This window comes from Stegastes partitus, unplaced genomic scaffold (genome assembly GCF_000690725.1).
Source record: "Stegastes partitus isolate 25-593 unplaced genomic scaffold, Stegastes_partitus-1.0.2 Scaffold3, whole genome shotgun sequence".
NCBI classification, from domain to species: Eukaryota; Metazoa; Chordata; class Actinopteri; family Pomacentridae; genus Stegastes; species Stegastes partitus.
In genome coordinates this window covers 1,233,106-1,256,021 of record NW_007577734.1, presented here as the reverse complement: position 1 = coordinate 1,256,021, position 22,916 = coordinate 1,233,106, and the positions used below count along the sequence as shown (strand labels likewise).

Below are 22,916 nucleotides of genomic sequence, written 5' to 3'. Positions count from 1 at the left end.
GACCAGTGACTCTTTGGATGTCATGTTTTTAATACCCCATTGTCTCATAATGTATAGTCATACAGTGGAAGTGTTACTTGTGCCGTGTTACTTGTTCTAAAGGTGCAAAAGCAACATGGTGAACATAAATATAGCATTAGTATAAAAGCAAACAACTATCTGCTGTGTAAGGGTATAGTAGAGGAAAGACATTCATAGCAGATAATAAAGTTACATTCCCTTCGTATGTGTTGAAATCCCAGTTTCTTTGTTCTATGTTTTGGCAGCCAGTCCGGCTACATGTGCACATTAGTGCAAGTGTGCCCCTCCCTTTGAAACTGTTGGCCCTCCATGTGCTTGTAAACAGACTCAGAATGACCTCTCACACTTGCTACTACCTACTTATCTAATCTATATGCACCTGTTTCTTTTCAGTTCAGTGTGAGTCTCTACTGCTGTTTGGAGGCTTTTCTTTGCTGCTCCACTTCCTCTCATGTCTGAGTGTTTTTGTAATTGTTTCTACAGTCCTATCATCAACAGACACGAACCATGCGAACACTATAACCATTCAATGTGTTTTACAGCTCTACCATTTTTTGTTGTCTCTCGTGTCACGTTTTAACATTTGTAGTTGTAAATAAAAGTAATGGGATGTTGGAAGATGTCGCCGACATGTCCATTTGTTTTGTTCCAGATGCTCTTGCCGAATCTAGTCACTCTGAATGTTGCATGCAAAACCTTTGAAGCTGTGATTCTAAAATAACATTTTGCCACATTTTGTTACCAAATATGAAATGAATAGTTAAACATTTTGGCAAACACACTTTCGCTGAGGTTAAATTATGAGCTTGATAACACTCTAAAGACTGTTAATAACACATTGATGTCTTAATAAAATAGATGGCTATGATGATTAATTTCAAAATATTTACAATTTGCCATCATTCATGAAATTAATTGTTTTTATGATTACAGAGTTTTGGGTTCCAGAAACACTGAACTGAAGTTGCATTTTCTTGTATTTAGTGACACAGGTTGTGAGACATGAAGTGTCCATGTTTATTTAGTTTTTAGCCACTTTAAGCACTTTTTAGGTACTTTTATTGTAGTAATTCTGATATGAAATGAGTGCAGTATAAAAACTGAGCTACAGTAGGGAGGTGATTAGTGATATTTTTAGTATGTGAACTGGAAACATGTTTAAACTAAACTGCCACTTTCTTTATGAATATCTGTACAATTCATGCAAACATCCGGTCAGCCAATCACGTGGATGTTGTGCAGTTAATAAAATCATGCAAATACAGGTTCAGTTAACATCCAACATTAGGAAAAAGGATGAGCTCAGTGATTTTGATCGTCTGCGCCAGACTGGCTGTTTTGAGTAACTGGAACTACAAGAAAACTGTGCAGCCCATTGTGCTGAATTTCGATTTCTGCAGAGAGACACAGATGGGAGATTATGTCGGTGAAATTATGTGATGTAATCGTGTTGACATGGAGCAGAATCTCAAAGGGAGGTTTGTAACATCTGGTCGAATCTCAAGCACAAAGAATTGCGGCTGTTTCTGAGAGCAAAGGGAGGAACTACCCAACATTGCTGTTACATCTCTAATAAAGCACTCCAATTAAGTTGGATCTCTGTGTTAACTTGTACACAACTTAAACTATAAAAATGACAAGAGCAACAGAGTTACTTGATGTAACTATATTTTGGTGAACAACAGCCGAGGGGCATTAATTTGTTGGAGTCTTGTTACTGTTCTGGGTTTTGTACCAAACAGAAACGTCTAATAAAAGCTGGGCAAACTCACCGTATCTGACAAAAAGGGCTGCAGTGGGGAAGCTGCACAGATGTAGTGAGCAGGTAGATAAACCTTTGTTCATCAAAAAACAGTCATGCTTCAGCATACTGCCAGATCTTCTTATGTTCTTCTCAAGTTCAACACATGCAAATGATACAACACTGCATTTCTTAGAATAAGCCAGTGTTCTCCTGAGAAGCAGGCAGCTCAGTGAGTCTTGGCTTGGTGGGAGTTGATCACTTCTGTGAGTGGATTTACAACAGCTCCAGGCCTTGAAAGAGGTCACTGTCACTTTATTTATCAATCAGGAACTCAGTTCACTCCAAAATCAGTTACCAGACAAGCTAGTTAGTCACAGGTTCAGCCAGAAAGTCAGTCTGGATGTCAGCCAGCACGTCACTCATTCAGCCAACTGGTCAGTAATTTAGGCAGTCAGCCCTGTCGGTTTTTCTCGCCAACTTTCTTATTCAGACATAAAACAGCTCATTACATAATCAGATACTGTATTTAGGACCTGCAGCAAAACATGCAGCCTCAGTTTTTAGTGACTGTATTAGCACTTGAGCCTATTGTAAACTGAGAATTGTCCCTGAGTCACAGCATGATTTGCCAAAACCATTATTTTTCTAACATGCTGAAATGACCGGGTGACTCAGTCAGCCATCTTTTTTTGCCTGTGATCTCCTTTTTTTGCCTTTCGGTTTTCATTCTTCTGCACAACTGCGAAGCTCTGGGTGTTACTTTTTTTGGTTCTCATCTTTGTTTCCCCTTGCTTAGTCTCTCTTTCACATGGAATAACACCAAAAGCCTGTATTTATGCCTTCCTGTTCTACACGGCACAGCAACGAGAAGGCCATGTGACTAACCCCTGCAGCAACCTCGAACATCAAGATAACCCAGTGGCATTTTCTCCTCTAAGTGTTATCTTTATCAACATTTACCTTTTCTTTTTTTTTTTCTTTTTGCATCACTCTTTCTCGTTCTTCTGCTGCCTGTCAGCCTCACTCAGTCATCCTCTCAATCTCAGTTTAAATGCCTGATGCTTGATAAATCTGCCCACATGGCTTGATTTGGACACTTTCCCAAGTTTGGGATTCATCCAGGTCCCAGTGGATGTTTCAGACCGTGACACTAAGAACAGCGGATGTTGTGTAATAGGATGCACTAATGGGGGACCAGGCTGTTGGTCAGGGAAGCTTTTTGAAGGGACAGCGTTGTATCCCATCCGGTCCCGTGCCATTTTCTACAATTGTAATCATGCACTCACCTTTAAGAGGCCCAGAGGGATGGATAGACGGACAGACAGAGAGACAGACAGAGGCAGAGAGATGTCACCTGACAGGAAGTGAGACTGGAAGGATCGATGGTGTAAGCTCTGGTGTCCTTTGTACCCTGTGAGTCAGCACTTAAGCAGAAGATGACACCGCTGACCAGAGGTGGGTAGAGTAGCGGCGCTGACTGACAGACAACACGCACACACACTCACACAGAGTTAATAATCTGCTAGGTAAAACACACTAAGCATGCACAGGCGCTCGCTCACACCTGCCACAGGTCTACATGGGCATGCAAATGGATAATCAGTCACGGCCCAGCAGAGCACAAACGCACAACATACACACACACACGAGCCTCAGTGAAAACACATGTCATCATCTGTGTCAAGACCACCCTCCACCGGATAGTTAAAAGTCTTCTTATAATGCACTATTAGGTCACTGCTCATTCGGAATCTGTCCCTTCCTTTAATTTACGCTGTGTAACATGGAGCTGCTTTATTTAAATCATCTTCTGTGTCTTCATCAGCGAGTATCCGTTCTAATGAATTCACTGAGCTTAGCTGTCTGACTGTAATGTAAACACTACACAGATCTTTTATAACATTATTGAAAAGAAACACTGCTAATGCATTATGTAAATGTGGTCCATTTTATATAAAAAGCTTGCAATATTTCTTGGAAGTAATATGTTTGTTCTGACTCCCTGCTTTAGATACTAAAAGAACTACTACTATAAGCAACAGCCTTTTTTAAATTTTATTTTATTCATTTAGAAACAAGATGAATTTGTAGTCGTGCCTGTACAAACATATCTTGTTTAACCCTCTGAACTCCAAAACTCGCTGGTAGGTTTCAGAGGCATGCTGTCTTTAAAAAAAAAAAAAAAAAAAAAAAAGGCAAAATTACACCATTAGTCAGAGCCAGAAACTGTAAAAACAGGAAGAATCATCTGTGACGAGCCATTTGGTTGAGAAACTTAATCAAATTTATTCTTCATGTTTAATTTTAAGTTTTGCCAAAATAAACCATTTGCAGTAACCACATTCTGTGAAAAACAAAAAATTCCTCACACCTCTGCAACTGTGAAGCCATGATTGACTCAGCTGCAACCAACAGACAAAAATTAAGAGATTTTCTGAACTAGGATGAACTGCAGACTGTGTTTACAAAGGGCATGTAGAAGAAAAGAATATAAACTAATTCTATGTGATTTTGTGATTTATGGTATTGCAACTTTTTTGTACTGCAAAGAAGACATTTTCTATTTCTCTGTGTTTCTATCTATGGTTGTGCTGTTTCCATAGAGGTGCATGACTTTAAATTGCAGTAAGAAATGAGTGAACAATGAGAAGAAATGTGACCAGAGCAGAATGCAACCAGAAACTGCTTTTGGTAGAGGGTTAAAAGTACGTAGTGCAGAACTGGAGTTAGATGTGTAGAAAACTGAAGCAAACTCATTTGTCATGGTAGTATTGGTTGAAAAAGTTGAAATGAGATATTTTTCTGAAATTATTCATCCCTAGAATTCTATCAGACATATAGCTTGATTTGGAGATTTGCTGAATTTGTTCCCTCCCAGGAGCTCAGAACAATTGTAGTGATTCACATTACAAGCTGAGGTGTCAGTGAGCATGTAAAGTAGATGTAAATGATATTTTTAAAGGCTGTTTCACATTTTCTCTCATTTGCTTTACTTTCCGTGGCTTGAAAAGTTTCATGCTCACCAGCACTGTTGTTGTGATGTCCCTGTGTTCTCTGTTCTCTGCGGTTTCTTTGGTGAGTTCTGTTGATGTCATAGTTGAAGATCTGCATTTTAATCAACCTTCAAGAATTGTTCTTCAGGGATAAACATGCAGTAGTCTTTGAGCCTGTACTCATTTTGCACTTCATACACTTTTTATAACTTTGAGTACAGCAGCACCAGGGAAGCATTAAATACATCATTCTAATGACTCTGTATGTTATTGTTAGTGTTATTTTTTTGGTGTCGACAGTTTGGGACAGGTCTGGGTCAGTGTTCTGGGAACCGACCCTTTTTTTTGTCCATGAGTGTGTCTACATTCACAGGCCTGTGTGTGTCTGTGTGTGTGTGTGTGTGTGTGCGAGAGACTAATAGACCGACACCAGCCAGAGGCCTGCAGGGGAATAATTGCTCGTCAAAGCTTCTGCACGAGTCATTACCACGGATTTAACCTCTGACCTTCCCGCAGCGGGCTGACCGGAGCGTCGTAACCAATGACAACACTGGGTTCTTTTATTGGGAGAGCAGGACGCAGGCAGGGGTTGTTGGCTTTCACATTGTTTGTGGTTTTAACTCTTCCTCTCTCTATTAGCTTTAATGTTGCCTGTTCATTTCATCCTCCTGTCATTGCTGTGCCACTCTGTTGCCCCATGTACAAAATTGCTTCGCCTTATAAATTTTAGAGGCATCTTTACTGCCTAATGTTCACTGGCAGTGTTCTCTAATTCAGGTTTTGCACAGAAGTCGCATTGGCATGGTTGGGATGACTGACTATACAAAGAGTTTTTTAAAGCTTTGGCTATGAAAAACATGGTGATGTAGGACGGCAGAACAATCTGTTGACACGATTCATACATTTTACATAACAAGGGTCTAGAATGAAGTTAATTAATCAGTCTTATTTTTCCCTGTGCTCATTTAACTTGACTGAGTTTATCAGAACTGATGACAGCAATGAGAGCAAACCAAAAACAGTGAAGTTGTGACCCTAAAGCTGCCTAAACGCTGAAATGCTAGGAATGAACTGTAGAGTCAGTAATAATTATGCATAGCTTCTGCAGCCACCCAACTGATGTGAATTTTGGTAACACTCCTGCACTCACTGTTTCTATTACAGTTCATTTTCTCCTCAATTACAGCTCCAGAGTTTTGTTGGCTTTTTGAACTTTATGTTCACACTGCACATACGTCAGGAAACAGATAAAGGTTAATGTTTGCTGTACGTTAGTTTCACTCATTAAATGAGCCGATCTGTACAGATTCAGTTAAGATTTTCTTTTGTTAAGTTTGCCCGAAGTTGGAGTTTTGGTTTTCACCGCTGGAAGGGCAACTTACTAGGCCTGAGAAAAAAATGTGTTTCCTCAAGTTAAATAGGAAAAGTTGCCAGTTGTTAAGAGTTGTTGAATGAAAGAAAGAAAGAAAGAAAGAAAGAAAGAAAGAAAGAAAGAAAGATTATTAGAAGAATTTTTAGAAAATAAATGATGGTGGTTGTTTGACACATGTCCTGCCTTTTCCTCAAAAGTAGCCAGTCGTCTGCTTCATACAACCCTGTCTTCATAGAATTACCTTCTTTTACAACTGTTTTTAAATATGTTTTGAAGGGAACATAATTTTGTTTTGAAATAATTGCAATTTATGACCTATGACGTGGTAGCAGAGGAGGCCAGTTTGAGAGAGCCAAAAAGCCCACAGTAGGAGGCAGGAGGTGTGGTTTGTCTGTTGAAATTCACTCATAATCCTCATCTGAAGCTTGCTGTAGTTGGGTGTTTCGTCGGTATTCCAGCCTTTTGTGGTCTTAGCAACACAGAGTGAGTCTGTGAAGGTCAGCTGACCCAAAACATCAGCAAGATTTTATACAGATAGTCAAAGGGTAGGGAGAGGACAGTATGTAAAGACAGTCAAGACCAGTGGTAGGTGCTAAACAATGACAAAAGGTAAGAGGGCGAGGGGTCTGGCAGACAGTTTTCAATAACAAAATGAGGATGGAATCAAGGTGTGGCCAAAAGGGGGTAGAAGAGTTTGTCCAGTAAATATCTTATGTAGCAATAATTAGTTTCTTTTGGCACCAACCTGACGAAGCAGAAGGCTGGCCTTTCCCTCAGAAGACCGTCTCAGAATTAGGTTACACTTTTCTTGTTGTTTAGTTTTGGCTTTGTTCAACACTTTTACATGCTAGAAGCTTGGTTAAGGTGAGGTACCAAAAGGACTTGGTTGGGGTTAAAACATGACCCTTTTACTACATGTTTGAAGCGTCTCCGCCATTTTCTGGGTTACCAGGACAACAAGTTCTGTCCCATCTAATATATGATTGACAGGCTGAAAAGGAGCAGGAGTGAAGCAGTAAAATACTTGGCAAAGATATGCTGATTAGAAACGTATAGTGACAAATACGTATAATTTCTCTTAAAATTAACTGAGAATGCAGCTTAGTGGTTTTGGAATGTAATTTTTGTGCAGACTGGGTTGGATTTATATTAGCAAACCAAGAAACATGAGGTCAGTTGTGTTGTTGGGCCGTTGCAAGCATGTTGTTGCATAGTTGAAGTATAACCTGCAGGGGAAAACACTTTTTAAATTGTATTTTGGGGCAAAGTCACCAAACTTTTTAAGCAGCTTTCATTAGACTTGATTTGTGATTCTTGTCTGGTGATCATTAAAAATTGCAATTACGGCTCCCTCCCTTTTCATTCAGTTAGAAGCCAGGTCTTGTTAGCCCAAAATAACTGCCTGAGGGTGTTACCAAGATGGCAGTTGAGACTTTCCGATAATGACTGTGGTATTAACCCTTGATTTCAGAAATGACGTGTATATTCCCCTTTGTCTTCGGCTTTTTAGGTCAGAAGAAGAAGGTAACTGGGTCATTTTGGTCTGTTCAGTTCTTGTCAGTGCGTGTTATAACTGCCTGAATGAGGTTCTATGTAGTTCACCTCTTTAGTTAGTGCTGCTTTAAGGGAAGGTAAAGATTGTCTTGGCATCTAATCTTGTGCTTCAGAGCAGCCTTGGACTTGTTGAATATTTAACCAAGTCCTTTATCTTACCCTCAGCCTGCCCTCTACCATGCTCTTTGAGATGCCTAAACATTAACATGAAAAATAAAATAAAGCCTCACTTTGAAGGAGCAGATTTTGTAAGGAATATGACTGCAACATGTAAAAACTGAACTTTATACAGATGCATTCAGGATCAACATGTTGTGCACACATAATGTAATATAAACACACTCTCATTAGGTTGCTGCTTGGTTCCCAACTGTCACTGTTTGTCATGTTGGAGATGTTCCTTCTGCAAAAAAACAAAACAAAAACAAAACCCTCCTGCATCCTGCAACACACATAGAAGAACATATATTTCCTCTGCACCTTTTGACAAGCTCATCACATACTCTTCTTTTGTCTTACATGTTAAAAGTTGTGTCACACTGGTGCCTCTCTCGCAGACACACAACGGCAACATGCACCGCTGACGCCAGTGAATCACACTCTGACTGACAGCACCACACGCCTCACCACTACTCCTCTGTCACACACAGATTGAGCCTGCATGATGGATTACACAATGGATTATGATGGATTATAAGACTGGCATTCACATAACGACACACAAACACTCACTGGCTATGTCGCATCAACAGACTCGTGGTGTTGTGATTTCGCTGCAGGGTGAGATCATGTTTTTTTTTAGGGTTTTACTGGCTGTAGATTAGAGCCGATTATTTCCTCTGATGCTCACCTTCGTTGTTTTATTTGTTTTAGCGCCAGTTGCCTGTTCCTCACTGCGTGCTCTGCTTTAAGCAGGAAGCAGTTGGAGATGTTGCTGTTCGCTCCTTGCCAGTGTGACTCTGAATGTGTTGCCGTGGTAACAGTGTACATTCCGCTTCACGTCTCTCCTCGCCTCGCCTCTCGCTGCTCTTCCTCCTTCATCTTCCCTCCTCGGTCAATTCATTATGGATAGAGAGAATTTGTTCTTGATTAACCTAATTAGATTCGAAAGGGTTTGAATATTTTAAAAGAAAGTGTCTTGTTTTGGCTAAAGCTTTGTGGGGGGCAGGGATTGAAAATTCATTTATGCATAAATGGACAGCTGAATAAGTCCAGATATCATCGTTTGCCTGAAAACAGAGGAGGCGGTGGATGATATAGTGCAGGATTGTTGGCTGTAAACTGACAATGTGTTAGCATTTGACCACTAAACTAGAGGCAGCTTTAGATTTATGATTAAAAGATTAAAACATGCAGCATATTAGCTGTTTCTATCTTTATCCTACACACACACACAGACACACTTTTCTAACCAGTTAGAGGAAAGCTGAGCCCAGGCTGCTCGACCATAACCGTGACAGGGTGATTTAAAGTCACATTTACTCACACATCTTCCCACCTCCAGTGTTCCCGCCTCTCTTGTCTCCTTTTGCTTCCTCAGTCCAGTGAATCTGCAGCATGTAAGTGAAAATCCCTCACAACCACCTATAGCTACTGTAATCTTCATTTACTGATGGCTGCTAATTATCAAGAAGGTATTTAAGGGCAAAACAGAGAATATGATTGCATGGGAGAGATTAATATAAACTGTTCAAAGAGGACCAGTGTGTAGGATGTAGAGGGTTCTACTGGAAGAAACAAAATACAATATACACATTTATGGTTTCATTAGTGTATAATTATCTGAAAATAAGAATTTTTTATTGTATTTTTGTTGCCTGAGAATGAGCGTGTTTTATCTAAAGATAAAGCAAGACCTCTTCCATGTCCGTGACCTCTTCTGTCATGTTGCACCTTCATATCTCCTGCAATAACCCAGAACGGATGACCAAACACTGACTGGCTCTATAGAGGTCTTATCATATTTTTTACATTTTTGACAGTCACTGTAGGTTCACCTTGCAATCTGGCGATCTGCAACCTCACCACTAGATGCAAATAAATCCCACACGGTGGCCCTTTAAAAGCTTTCTAACTTACCTTGGCTGTCCTTTGCTAAAAATGTCAGTGAGAGGAAACACTGTTGAAATCTGACAGTTTTAGTCTCGCAGATAATGAAGTAAATGTCATACTGAAATAACTGGTATTATTTTTGTCGTATTGTAAGAAACAGTAGATGCCCTGTCCTGTGTAGCTTTGTTCCTCACAATACAACAAACAGTAGTTGGGGCTCCAAAAGTTATTTTCATTTTTGGTTATTGTACTAATTATTTCCTCTGCTTGCCCTTGGAATTGCAATTTCCAGAGAATGTTTTGCTCCTGTTGCATATTTGTTTACTGTGGGCTCATTTTTTTTCACTGCATCTGCTCCTCTATGGGAACAGCATAAGCATTGCTATAAGTAGACAGAACTCAGAAATGTCTCTTGTGCAGTACAAAACTGTTCTAATGCCATAAATCATTTTAGAAAAAAAGAAAAAACTAAAGGTGAACATCTTTGGGGGTTTTTTAAATTCACAAAAATTGATTTTTTTCGAAGTGCCCACAGGTGGTATCAATACTTATATGACACTGCATACTATGGATTTTTTACTACTTGCAGTTTTAATTTGTTTTTATACTCGTTTCCTTTCTGCTCATTGTAAATCCAACCGGCAGTTCAGAAAAAATAAAAAATCCCTGAATTTTTCTGGTATGTCTTTGGAATTGAAGTTGGATTGAGGAGCACAAGACATTTTGTTTTTTATAGAGTGGTAAGAGCAAGTAGCTTATTTCTGATTATAGTTTTCAATTGACATGTAGAATAAAGCAATTTTAATTAAATATCATGATTTTAGGCTTACATTTGCATAATTTTGCTCCACAAATGGCACATCTCAGATTAAGAGTTCAAGGACCATCGAAATGCTGAAAGTCCAACAATTCTTTGTGTTTTTACAGTTTCTGACGGTGATTAATGGTGCAACTTTGCTTTCTTTAAAAAAATAACATGCTTTTCAAAACTGCCTTGGGTTTTGGGGTTCAGAAGGTTAATTGATTAATCATTTAGTTTGTGAAATATGAAACTCAAGTTGACATCTCCAGATTGATTGTTTTGTCCCACCAACAGTTCAGTACACTAAGATGTTTTGTGCCTAATGCGCATAGACGATAAAAGCAATAAATTCTTACACAAGACAATACAATTTTTAGGCATTAACATGTTACCTAAATGATTACTTGGTTATTAATGTACTGATGAATTTTGCTTGTTTCAGCACTTTTCCTCTTGAACTTAAACAGTGTTCATCATCAAATCATACAATCTGTTGAGACGTCCAGCAGATAGTGCAGGCAGGTGATAACTTAAACGGAATTCTTTTATATAGATGTACAGCATGATACTCTACATCCCATCAGGATGTGTTACATGTAGAGAAATACTGAGAAAGACATGTTTTCAATGTAGTTGAACTATAGCAGATCATAGTAGGACATGTTAGACAGGGCTCCCCTCGAGTTTAGAGACTCTTCAACGAGGCCCTTAGTGGACCAATGCTTTATTTTGCTTTTTCTTTCTTGTCTGTCTGATGGAAATAACCAAAATAAACCAGCATGCAATGAAACTACCAACCGCTATGTTGAGTAGATGGTTAAATTCTCACTTTTTAATGCTGGTTCTTGCACCTGAGTTTACAAAACTCAGGTGTAAAATATGTCTTCATGCCTGTTTTAGGGAATTCTGCAGTAAATCACTAAGCAAAGCAGAAGTTCAAAACAAGAAAGACAGTGAATACAAATCTGTACAAAATTTCCATCCCTGGAGTACAGCAGCTGTAATATAAGACCACCAGCAGACAGAGGGTTCTTCTCTCCTCCCTGCTGTGTCTGTTATATGTGGTGCTCGTTGTTTTAGCAGAAATCAAGTAGCAGAGCTCTTAGTGTGACCTTTACTGGTGTGACTGGCAGCTGGAGTATGGAATAAAGAGCAGAGCTCCTATTTAACCTTTTTTACAGTACAAATGCTTTGGGCAAGATGCCCTTTTGCAGCATTCATTTAAGATAACAATGTTGTAAAGCAAAGAGACTTCTGGCTTTGTGGGAAGATTAGATTGCTTTGCCCTGGTGGGTTTTCATTCTGTTTCTGTCTTTAATAGTCTAGTCGACTGTATAACGCTTTAAAGGGGAGTTAGAGGGGAAGAATGAGTTTTCTTGACATCACACATTTCAATTATTTATCATTCAGAGAGTTAATTTGGGAGAAGCAGAAAGCAGGATGAGAGTATAGCAGGATACGGGGATAAATGGAGGAAATGTAGGATGAGTGATGAGTTATCAAAAGATGGTGAAGGCATTTGTTGCGATTGTGAATAATTGAGAATATGGGGGAAAGTCGCAGAAACAAGGCAGGCAGGATTAAAGCTCTTTCCGTGTAATATGCGGTGCGACACTCCACCTGAAAAGTGAATCACTGCCGTTTGACGATTCGCTGGTGGAGCATGGCTGCTGTCGAAGCGATGAATCATGAATCAAAAGCTCAGAATATGTTCTGGAGTGAAACTTGAGTAGCGTATGCTCAAGTAAATCAGCTTTTGATTGAGCAAGAGCAGTAATGAAATGTGGATTTTTTTCGAGACTGCAGGTTAAGGAGTGAGTGAAATGACTGTCAATTTGAAGGAAGGTTCAAGAGCATAACTACGGAAGAAAAAAAAGTAAGAGGATGACACAAAGGACATGACTGTGTGCACTCAAGTCCCTTTGCTTTTGTCTTTTTTTTTTTCCATCCCTCCTCCCTCGCCCTTCCCCCTGCTCCTCTCCTCTGTTCTCATTTTATGAGAGCAGAAGCAAAGTATGGTGTTAAGCCACTTCCAGCCCCCTGTCCAAAGCTAATGCATTTCCCTTAAATATTTCAATATGCTCCTCCTCTGTTCTACAAGGTTGAGTACAAGCTCTCCCCTCAGCTGGCGCCCACAGAGACACACTGCCACCGATAAAATCCTGCCAGGGGTTTGATGTCTCCGAGTCCTAGAAACAACTGCTGAAGACGCACATCAAAAACAGGGAGAGATAAGGGAGGCAGGGAGGATGTGGGAGTGCTGCAAGACGGGGGTATAGATTATAGATATAGACTTCTATCTGAGATATATTAAATAACGAATATGTGTCGGGGTGACCATATGTTTTTATTTCTGTGTGCTACGATTTCCTGTGCAGATGTAGAGCAGCATGGCGGCTGATGCAATGAGAAGCAAACTTGTATTGTTTGTCAGATGCGGTTCTGCTCTGCAAAATCCTCTCTGACAGGCACTCCGGTGAAGAAGCACACACACAGACATAAAAGACCTGTGAGCAAACCCAATCCACACATGAAAACAACACCTAAAAAATCCACTTCCCACTTTATGAGCTGTTATGTAAGACTATCACCCTTGTGCATCTCTGCATGCGTGTTCAGCGACACATCCAGCGGTGGCAACAGCAGCAGCAGCAGCGTGTGAAGTCCTTATGGTTCAATAATTTCAGCTCTTGGTCATGGTCTATATCTGTCCTCTCCAATGCTTTTTCTTCCCCTCCGTCTTCTCTCCATCACTCCTGCCATTATATTCCATGGCAGCAGCCGTCATGAGGCTGGACCTTGAGGAAATTAAAAATCTTTGTTGCTTTGTCGCTCTCCCCTGTGTATGGCAGATGTCAATAAAGTACTGTATTATGTCCCAGCACACGCACACGGACACATACTGTAGTCGAGATTTTAAAAAAAAGCATGCACACTCACCCCCACACGCACTATACAACAGGCTGTACATTTACTCAGGATGACAAGTAAGCACACGATCAAACACAGAAGGTATAATCATTAACTCGGGGGTTCTCTGTGCCAGCTATCATCCATCAGCTGTTATAGAATAATACATTGAAGGCAAATACTAAAGCACTGTTTGTTCTCAACTCTGTTATAGTTGCAGAACCAGCAACCGGAAAAGCCTCATCCTGACCAGTACGTCGCCCACGCTGCCACGGCCGCACTCCCCACTGCCTGGACACATAGGTCAGTGTTGTATGCGCATGGTTTTTGACTTCATATAAGACATGCCACTGTATCATATAGGGGGAAAGAAAAGGAGAAAATAAATAATGAAGACAACAGAACCTTAAAAGAATGTTTAAAAAAGAGTAGAATGAAGTTAACTTATCGAATCCTACCTGTTACACGTCCATACATCTCACATCTCACTGTTTCCTTACACTTATATACCTCTATAGGTATATAGACCTCTACATACCTACAGACCAACACCTTTTACTCTGAATTTTTCAAGCAGTCCTCTGTTGTATAGTTTTTTATACTTGTTCTCATTCTGACATCATCATCCAGGCTGTTCCAGAAGTTTACCCCACAAACTGACAAATATCTACTCTTCACGGTTGTTCAAGCAAATGGCAAATAACCTCTTAACATTTTACTTCTTGATGAATTCTGTAATCACATACTTTCATCAGTCTCATCCGACAGCAATAGACTTTGCTGTAAACTGTGTCTGACTCTGTATTCTTGCCAAGATTGATGTGCAAAAACCTTTGAGTGCATGGTAATATAGAACCAAAGTAAAACTACTTGCATTTGCTTCCTTAAAACCTTCCTAAAATCTTGGTGAGGTGGCACATCCATCATTTCTACAACAGCCCTGATTTGATTACAACCGCCTTTGTTATACTTCATATTGGCCCCATTTTCACCTTGTTACGTACTTCTCGAAACTATCAGCTATAAAGGGCAAACAATGACCAAAAAAAGCGCATTATTTGTTGGAAATTAGTAAAATTAACAAAAAAAATTAGGATCATGAAAGGTGTAGAACTTTTTTGTCAACAAACACAATGAAATTTGCATTCAGTTTTTTCTCACCAAAACTCTCTGTCGGTACCCCTCAGGCAAAGGAACACATTTATTTCATAAGACAGGTGCGTAGGAGGGGGGCGAGCATTTCCGAAAGTTTTTTTTTTAAAAAGACTCCTGCACACTGTCCAACTTGCAAAAATATATTTGGTCACAATGTTCTGTGGTTAGACCTTCATCAGGCAAATGGTTTGGTTCAAAGAGAAGACATCTTAAATAAGTAGTAGCCCACATAGTAACTATACTATCATAATATAGAAAGGCATAAATTACAAAACACCATTCCACCAAATGACAAATTTGAATAACATGCAGAAAGTTAGAATCATAAATGGATCAAAAAATTCGAGAATGTGAATGCTTAAATCCAAAATCCAAAACCACTTCCTCAAAAACAGACTTACAGGTTACAATTGCAGTGAAGAAATTCCACAAACTACCATTTCACAGCGCAAAGACAAAGGTTGACAATAATAAATCATCTCAGGAATAACTTTGCTCCAGATCCTTCCCATTACAATAAATAAACACGTTCAGCATCTGAGCTACCGGAATCCATGCAGCGTTAATGTAAAACTACAATATAATCGTTGAAGACTTTGTACCCTTTAGGCCCCATAAAAAAATGTACATTTTAAATTATGTTTTCTAAGTTACCATCTCCTCTTTTGCATCCATGTTTGCTAGCTTGCTTTCTGCATCTTCCTTGCATCTGTTGGTGCATTGGTTGTCAAAGTTCTGCCACCACTGTGAAACAAAAGTTCCTCAGGACAGAGTGTCGTTAGTTTTGCATGGACGGACAACTGCATGTACTTCCCACATACAGACAAAATGCTCATCACAACACTGCTGCATAAAGCTGCAAGCAGATGGATCAGGGCAGAAATGCACATTTTCTGTAGGTGTATTGACAGTAGGTGTTACATTAAATAAACACAGTTGTTTGCATGAGTTCTGTTGGTGACTTAATGTACAAAGATCAAAATGTATGTGCCTGATCTCAAATGATCCTGAATGTTGACAGCTAAGAATGCAATATTTCCTTCAAAATGAGGGTAACTAAATAAATTGGGGCCAACTTTCAAATTATACTTACCTAAAACAAAATTAATTTTGGTTTGGTTTCCTGCCCATTAATCCCCAGTGTCTATTCCGTTTTCTCCTCTCGCCATATGTGTTTTATCAGGAAGCAGTCCATTGGACAGCCCGCGCAACTTCTCACCAAGCGGACCTGCCCACTTCTCTTTCGCATCTTCTCGAAGGTTGGCATCCCTCCTTTATTTCACACCATAAGTCACACATGCATCACCACAAGAACATTGCAAAGTCGTCGAGTGAAATTGTTGGGATTATTTTTAAACCCACTAACACGCAGCAAATCTGGGATGCACCCACTCATTCACAAAATGAAACTGCATACCATTCGCCAGTCTTTGTCCCGGGCTGCTCCCACCGTGACCGTGTGACGGAGGCGTGACGGCAGGCTGAGATAAATCAGGCGAGGTGCCAGGATTTCGCCTGAACATTGCCCCTCATCGCTCACTCAGAGGAAGTGTCAGACGTGGGGATGGCTGGAGGAGGCCTCGGGAAAGAGAGAAATAAAAGAAGCAAAAGTGTAATTGGGTAGATTCAAAGAAAATGAAGGTGGTAGAGTTACTGTAGTGTAACTGATAATCGTTACCTCTGTGTTTGGCTATGAAAAGTAAAAGAGAAAAGTGGTTTTCATTCTTTAAGTGTCTAACCTGTGTTTTGCCTTTTCTCTCCTCGGTTTTTCATTTCTTTTCTCAGGGCTGATGGTCGGAGATGGTCTCTGGCCTCGCTGCCCTCCTCAGGATATGGTACCAATACACCCAGTTCAACGGTAGGTTCCAGCAGTAACATAGAGTGCCATAGGCATAGTGATGTTGCTTGGCTTAGAATGTACCAACAGTTTGGCATATCTTGCCTTACAGTTTTTGCCATTTTTTGGCACATTTTTACTTATTGCAATATGAAGTCCTGCGGTTCTATAGAAACAACACAATCATGACTAGAAGTAGAGAGAAGAACTGTATTTCATGCAGTATAACACATAATGCCATGTGTTCTAAAAATGAGGAAAAAAAACAAGTTGATTTTTTTTTTTTTGATTAATTATTTCACAAAAATGTGTAAGACCTTGAATCAACATGTATAATATTTTTTTCAAATTCCCACAAGTGTCTTAAAAATACTGGAGGGAAAAACAGTGGCTCCACATCTTGTGGATATTTTACTACTTGCATTTTTCATTTGTTTCCATACTTGTGTCCTATCTGATCTGTGTCAATACAGCCTGCAGTTCAGCCCAGGTCAGCTAAAAAATCCCTTAGTTGGTGGCAGCTGAGGCTTCACAGTTGCACAGAGAAATGCAGAATTCTTCTTTTCGCTCTCTTTTTTTTTTTTTTTTTTTTTTTTACAGAATCTGTTTAGATACAATGGATTATTTTGGGGGGCAAAATTTAAAACCAGACATGGAGAATTAAGTGATTTTGTTGAAACATCATGATTTTAAGCTTAGATTTGGTTAACTTTCATGGGTAGTTCAAGGACTGTTGGAAAGTTGATCATCTGCTGATTTCTTGAAAAATGTGCAATTTTTTACAGATAGCATTCCACCAACTCAACAGGTTTATGGTAAAAGCAAAAGAGCAGTCACTTGGGAGACAGCTTTTTTTATGCCTTACACTCATATTTCATTTCCAGAATGCATTGTTGAGGTTTAACCAATGCATCAAATGCAGTTTCTTCCTCTAAAAACATTTGCAATGCTGAAGTAAAATATCCTGTATTGTTTAAATCCATTGTTAAGTGGCTTGCAGGCTTCTTCTTTCCACTCATTGCAAGTGGTGTATTACAGCCTAAAGTAGATAGCTGGAACAGAAGGAAACTGTGGAATATGTGTCATGATATTGCAGAAGACTAATAAGAAAGGGATCTACTCCTAAAAACATCTTCATGGTGCTGGTACAGGAGATAAATTGCACTGGGTGTATTTAGGTCACTGCTTTCCCTAGGTAAATCTTTTGTCATCATTTTGCTAACATATTTATATATTGCCAATACTACTGATATTTGAAATCACTAGTTCATCTATTGCAATCAACCTGAGCATGGATCAATAGAGAGGTCATTGCCGCTGATTACCAGGCCTGTGACTTGTATTGCAGCTCCGCCATCATTATCATGTGACAGGGAGGCAAATTGTACAGCAATTTATCCAGCTCAGATTGAAAATAACAACATAAGTGCTGTTCATTTACCATTTATATCCAACATATGCCTCCACCGCTAGATGTAGCTCAGGATGGTGGTTGGTTTACTTAAGAAACACACTCAAGGACACCAGTGTGTATGTAAATAATACATTTTTTAAAATTTTATTTATGAAGCTCTTTTCCGAACGCTCAACCATGCTGCACAGTGAATAAATACAACAAGAAATACAAACAACATGCAAAAACATAACAGCAGAAAGCAAAAGGCATTGAGTGCATTCAAAAACAATCACACATTAAAAGCATTTTTGTAGAGGCGAGTTTTGGTGAGTGATTTGAAGGTGGACAGGTTCGAGTAGTTACGGATGTTTGGTGGTAAGGAGTTCCAGAGGGTGGGGGTGGCGACAGAGAAAGCTCTGTTCCCCCAGGTTCGGTGCTTGGTGTCAGATGATATGGAGAGGAGGTGGGCATCAGAAGATCGGAGGTTACAAGAGGGGGTGTAGTGGTGGAGCAGGCTCATGAGGTAGGAGGGGGCCTTGTTATGGAGGGCTTTGTGGGTGAGGAGGAGGATTTTAAAATGGATACATACATACAGATACAATAAATATGACTTGTGTTGTGTATGTTTTCTATAAGTTCTCCCTTTAAGATATTACCAACATGACCAACCACACAAACAAGGTGACACACATGAGCTGCAGTTTTCCTGCATCTGTTGTGTACAATCGCTGCAGCAGCCTCTCAGATGTAGGATAAAGCTGACTAAGTGTGTCCTTGTAATACAAAACTTGGGGCCATTAAACTACACAGCAGAGTGTTGCACCAGTAAGCTCCATATAAATCCCCGGTACAGCTTCTGTGGTCATTTTATTGTCTTTATGGAGGGTTCATCTCACAGTCTGACAGTGAACTCTCAAAGGGATCAAAATTTTTACTGTCTTTTATTCATAATTTCATCAAAGAAACAACACCCATAACTCCATTTTGGATATTTCTTCTATTGCTAAATTCATGAGTTGGGTTTTGTATCCTCTGCATGAATATGTATTTCTCTCAAAGAATTTATTTGCATATATTTTCATGCATAAAATCAGCCATGGTGCTGGTAAATTCATGTTCTGAAGTTGCATGTGCTACTTTTGTTCCGCTTTGCTTTGAAATGATTACGCGTCACAGTTGCAGCTAAGTGCAATGAATACACAAACATGCACATTCTTTGACTTGCTGTTGCAGGTCTCAGGTGATTATTTAAAAGGTTTTGGTTTTTTTAATTCCAAAAACATGCATCACACGTAAACCAGAACTAAACATAACTACTAAATATGGACAACAGACACAGATAAAAGAGAGTGTAAGTGGAAATGAAACATGATTTGAAGCAAACAGAGAGATGGCAACAATGTTCACTTTTGTCTGAGTGCAAGATGTTTGGAGCATAAGAGACTAGTCAGAGAAATGAACCCTGCCAAGGCCCATTTGGTAAATATTCCATCTGAGAAATGGACCTTAATGTGTATGATGCTCAGGTGGAGGTGTCGACTCATAATCCACTCCCCGTACATTTCAGCACCAGCCCGAACGCAATCACTTCCGCCGCATCTTTCCTGCTTTTCACACATCATTTCTTTCATTGACTTCTTCTCGTGCACCTCGTCACAGCTGCGCATATAGAGACACTTTCACTAGGTGTCTCATTGATCTCTTTTTACTGAGATGAGATCAGAGATGGTTGTTCTATCTTCTCCACCTTCATCGCTCCTCTTCCCATCAGTCTTCAGTGCTCTACTGCTTCTTACATGGGCCATTACTTGGCTGATTAGTTACAGCAGGACCCTTGCATACTGAACAGAGCAGATGAAAGGAGGAGATGTGTGTAGGTGTGTTTGGAGGAGTTTCATATATGAAGAGGTAGATATGAGCTGGATTTATGTGGCGAAACTGCAGAAACAGTTAGAAATGTGAACAGTTGAAGGTGGATGTGAGACTGAGTAGAAGACAGAGGAACATTCCTGTCAGAACATCCCTGTTTCGTGTGCTGGGAAAATCCATTGATCAGCAGCTCATCGTGCTATTTTATAACAGCACAAACCAAACCCTGTCATTGTGCTCCCCAGTTCACTTTTTTTAATTTCAAGTTGTCATAGCTAAGATCAAGTCTGAAAATCAAAGGAACCATAAACAACTTCGATTATTTAACAGAAATGTATTTTCTTTCCGTCGCTTCTGCTTTTAACCTCTATAGTAGGAAATGTAGTCAGGAAGAGAAGAGTTAAACATATTTTCATTGGTGTCATTTCTATAGAGTCACATGTGACACTGAAAATTACTGTGCATGTGGACGAAACCATGTCTTGACGTATTAGCAGTTTTTTGTAATTTCTAGTTTCTTGAAAGTATCCGCTGATTTTGGCCTGTCACCGATATATTGGTATTGGCAAATATGTTGTCTTATATACGGCTATACGAGGTGTGTCAGAAAAGTTTCAGGACTGGTGTCACAAAAGATATATTTCAAATCCAGACTACAAGTTTTCCCCTTCAAAGTAATCCCCGTGGAGTCTAGCACACTTTTCCAGTCTTCTCTGCCACGCCGCCATGGACTCCTGCAAGGATTCTTCCGGGATCACCGCAACTCCGTCATCACAGCCATCTTGATGTCGTCCACATCTTCAAAGTGGGTTCCCTTGAGCTTGGGGAAGAGGAAAAAATCCCACGGAGCCAGTTAGGGTGAATAGGGATGTTGCTCCAGCACGGCGATGTTCTTGTCAGCCAGGAACTGTCGGATGCTCAGGGCATTGTGAGCAGGCACGTTGTCATGGTGAAGCAGCCACGACTTGTCCTGCCACAACTCTCACCTCTTCTTGCGCACTGAACGAAGCAAACGCCCCAGGATCTCTTTGTAGACCTGCTGGTTGATGGTCTAAAGGGGAAAACTCGTATTTGGGGTTTGAAATATATCTGTTGTGACACCAGTCCTGGAACTTTTCGCACGCAAGCTTCTTTTCAGAACATAATACAGAAGTAGATGTCTTAGGTAATTTCCAAATAGTTTCATCATCAGCTTGTGCAGCAGCTCAGACTCCAGTGTTACAATATCGTTAGCACTGTCTGCAGCACATGTAGCAGAGCAGACGGTGGTGCGGAGTCAAGTTTTTTCTTCAAGATAGCCTGTTTGTGAAATTCATTGCGAGGAAGTTAATGTACAATTTTTTCTTTTCAATAAAACTCTAACATACTATATGTACATATGATGAGTTAATTTGCAAAAACAGATAACTCCATTTTTGTAGATTTTCAGAAAACATATTTTTTTGCATTTGCTTGAGATAATATCAATCAAACTGAAATTGAGTGGATTTATCTCAGTAGAAATGACATGACAAAAATAGAAGTAACTTAGGTTTGATTGATATTGGGTCAGGTAGACTATGGGAAAGTGGGTTTTCTGAAGGTTTGTGAAGATGGAGTTAATATCAGAATTTCGGCCAGGCTTTGATCATTTTCACTTTGCCAGAAAACACCAACATTTTCTGCTTTCTATTAAATTATGAGATATGGTCTTTTACGATCATAAATGTGCATACAAATGATCACTAAATTAACCAGTGAGTGCTGCCAGTAAAAATGGCTGTCTGGGTCACACACATCTGAGCTTTGTAAGTACAGAATAAAGTTCTCATTAATGCTTAGATTATTCAAACAATTTGTTTACAGGGAAACATGCAGGCACATTTCACATACTGTTTTGCTTTTTTAAACAATTCAAACAGTGCCGATAATTAGAACCCTGCACACCTGCTTTTACTTTAAAATATATATATCTGAGCATCCGTAGACAACAGAGGTGTTGAAGCAGACTGACAGGTGAACCACCGTCAGAAGAAAACTGACTTTAGATGATGCTTAAGAGGAAAACTACTTCTTATTCTACTAAAAATGTGTTCCTTTTATCTCTCTGCGAGCATCTTTTTCTTGCATGTCTTATTTAGTAGGAGGGATTAACACACAAGCTAAGGAAATCTGAAAACAATTAAATGAACTGAAATGCTTTCTGCAACTGCATGAAAGGAGTGAGACAGATACAGAGCGTTTTTCATCTGCAGCAGCCGTTATATCCAATGATATTTTCTTCAATCTTCAAGCTTTTTCTCTCTCCAAGCAACTTCTTAATTGATTGTGTTGACTGGACTTGCTGCATTCACAAAGTCATCGTTTCAGTGCTTTTCTGCAGCTTGCAAGTGTCTAAGAGAGGCTCTAATGGATTTTTATAGCAGAAATCCTTGCGTGGCCAAAGCCAACCATGGCATCCCGATGGGAGATGTGTTCATTAAGCCTCTTATTGATCCAGCCTGGTCTTTTGTTTAAGACCAAATGGGGCTGCCATTAACCCCCCCGAGGCATCAGATGCAGCAATCAACTTTCACTCTGAGTGACTCTTTCATTCCCTGCAGTCTCTTTTGCTCTGTTTTTCAGTCCACATTATTTTGTTTTTTCCTCCTACACTAACTCCTTGTGGATACTTTCCTTATTTCTCCACCTCTCTGTTTTCCTTTCTTGTTCTTTTAACTTGGTCGCCTCTTTGTTTCAGTTTTTTCCACCCACTATCATCATTGTACACTTTGTTCTTCTCTTCTCTTCTCTTCTCTTCTCTTCTCTTCTCTTCTCTTCTCTTCTCTTCTCTTCTCTTCTCTTCTCTTCTCTTCTCTTTTAAATATCCCCTTCTTCATCGCCTGATGTCTATTTTTAAACTATCGATGTTGCAGCTCTTACAAAAGGCTTTTTTAAAACCAAAAAAAAAAAAAATAAAATAAAATAAAACAAAGAGCATTTTTAACCTTCTTGCTCATGTCTCTGGTCTCTCTCCAGTCATCTAGCTCGTCCCAGGAGCGTCTGCACCAGCTGCCCTTCCAGCCAACCATGGATGAGCTGCACTTCCTGTCCAAGCACTTTGGCAGCACAGAGAGCATCACAGACGACGACGGCGGGCGACGCTCGCCGCACGTCCGCCCTCGATCCCGAAGCCTCAGGTGAGAACGTAGCAGGTCATGGGCGGATGCCAGCTTAAGCACCAACCCCCCCC

The 22,916-nt window shown here is 39.9% G+C and overlaps 1 protein-coding gene across 1 annotated transcript in view; it reads left to right on the top strand.

Annotated features, from left to right (window-relative positions):
* mast1a (microtubule associated serine/threonine kinase 1a) overlaps positions 1-22,916 on the top strand; it is a 91,961-nt gene that overhangs the window by 24,348 nt on the left and 44,697 nt on the right. Inside the window, exons 3-6 of the mRNA XM_008277117.1 lie at positions 13,663-13,751; positions 15,787-15,862; positions 16,389-16,461; positions 22,703-22,863. Coding sequence (XP_008275339.1) covers positions 13,663-13,751; positions 15,787-15,862; positions 16,389-16,461; positions 22,703-22,863 — 399 coding nt within the window. The remainder of the gene's footprint in view (positions 1-13,662; positions 13,752-15,786; positions 15,863-16,388; positions 16,462-22,702; positions 22,864-22,916) is intronic.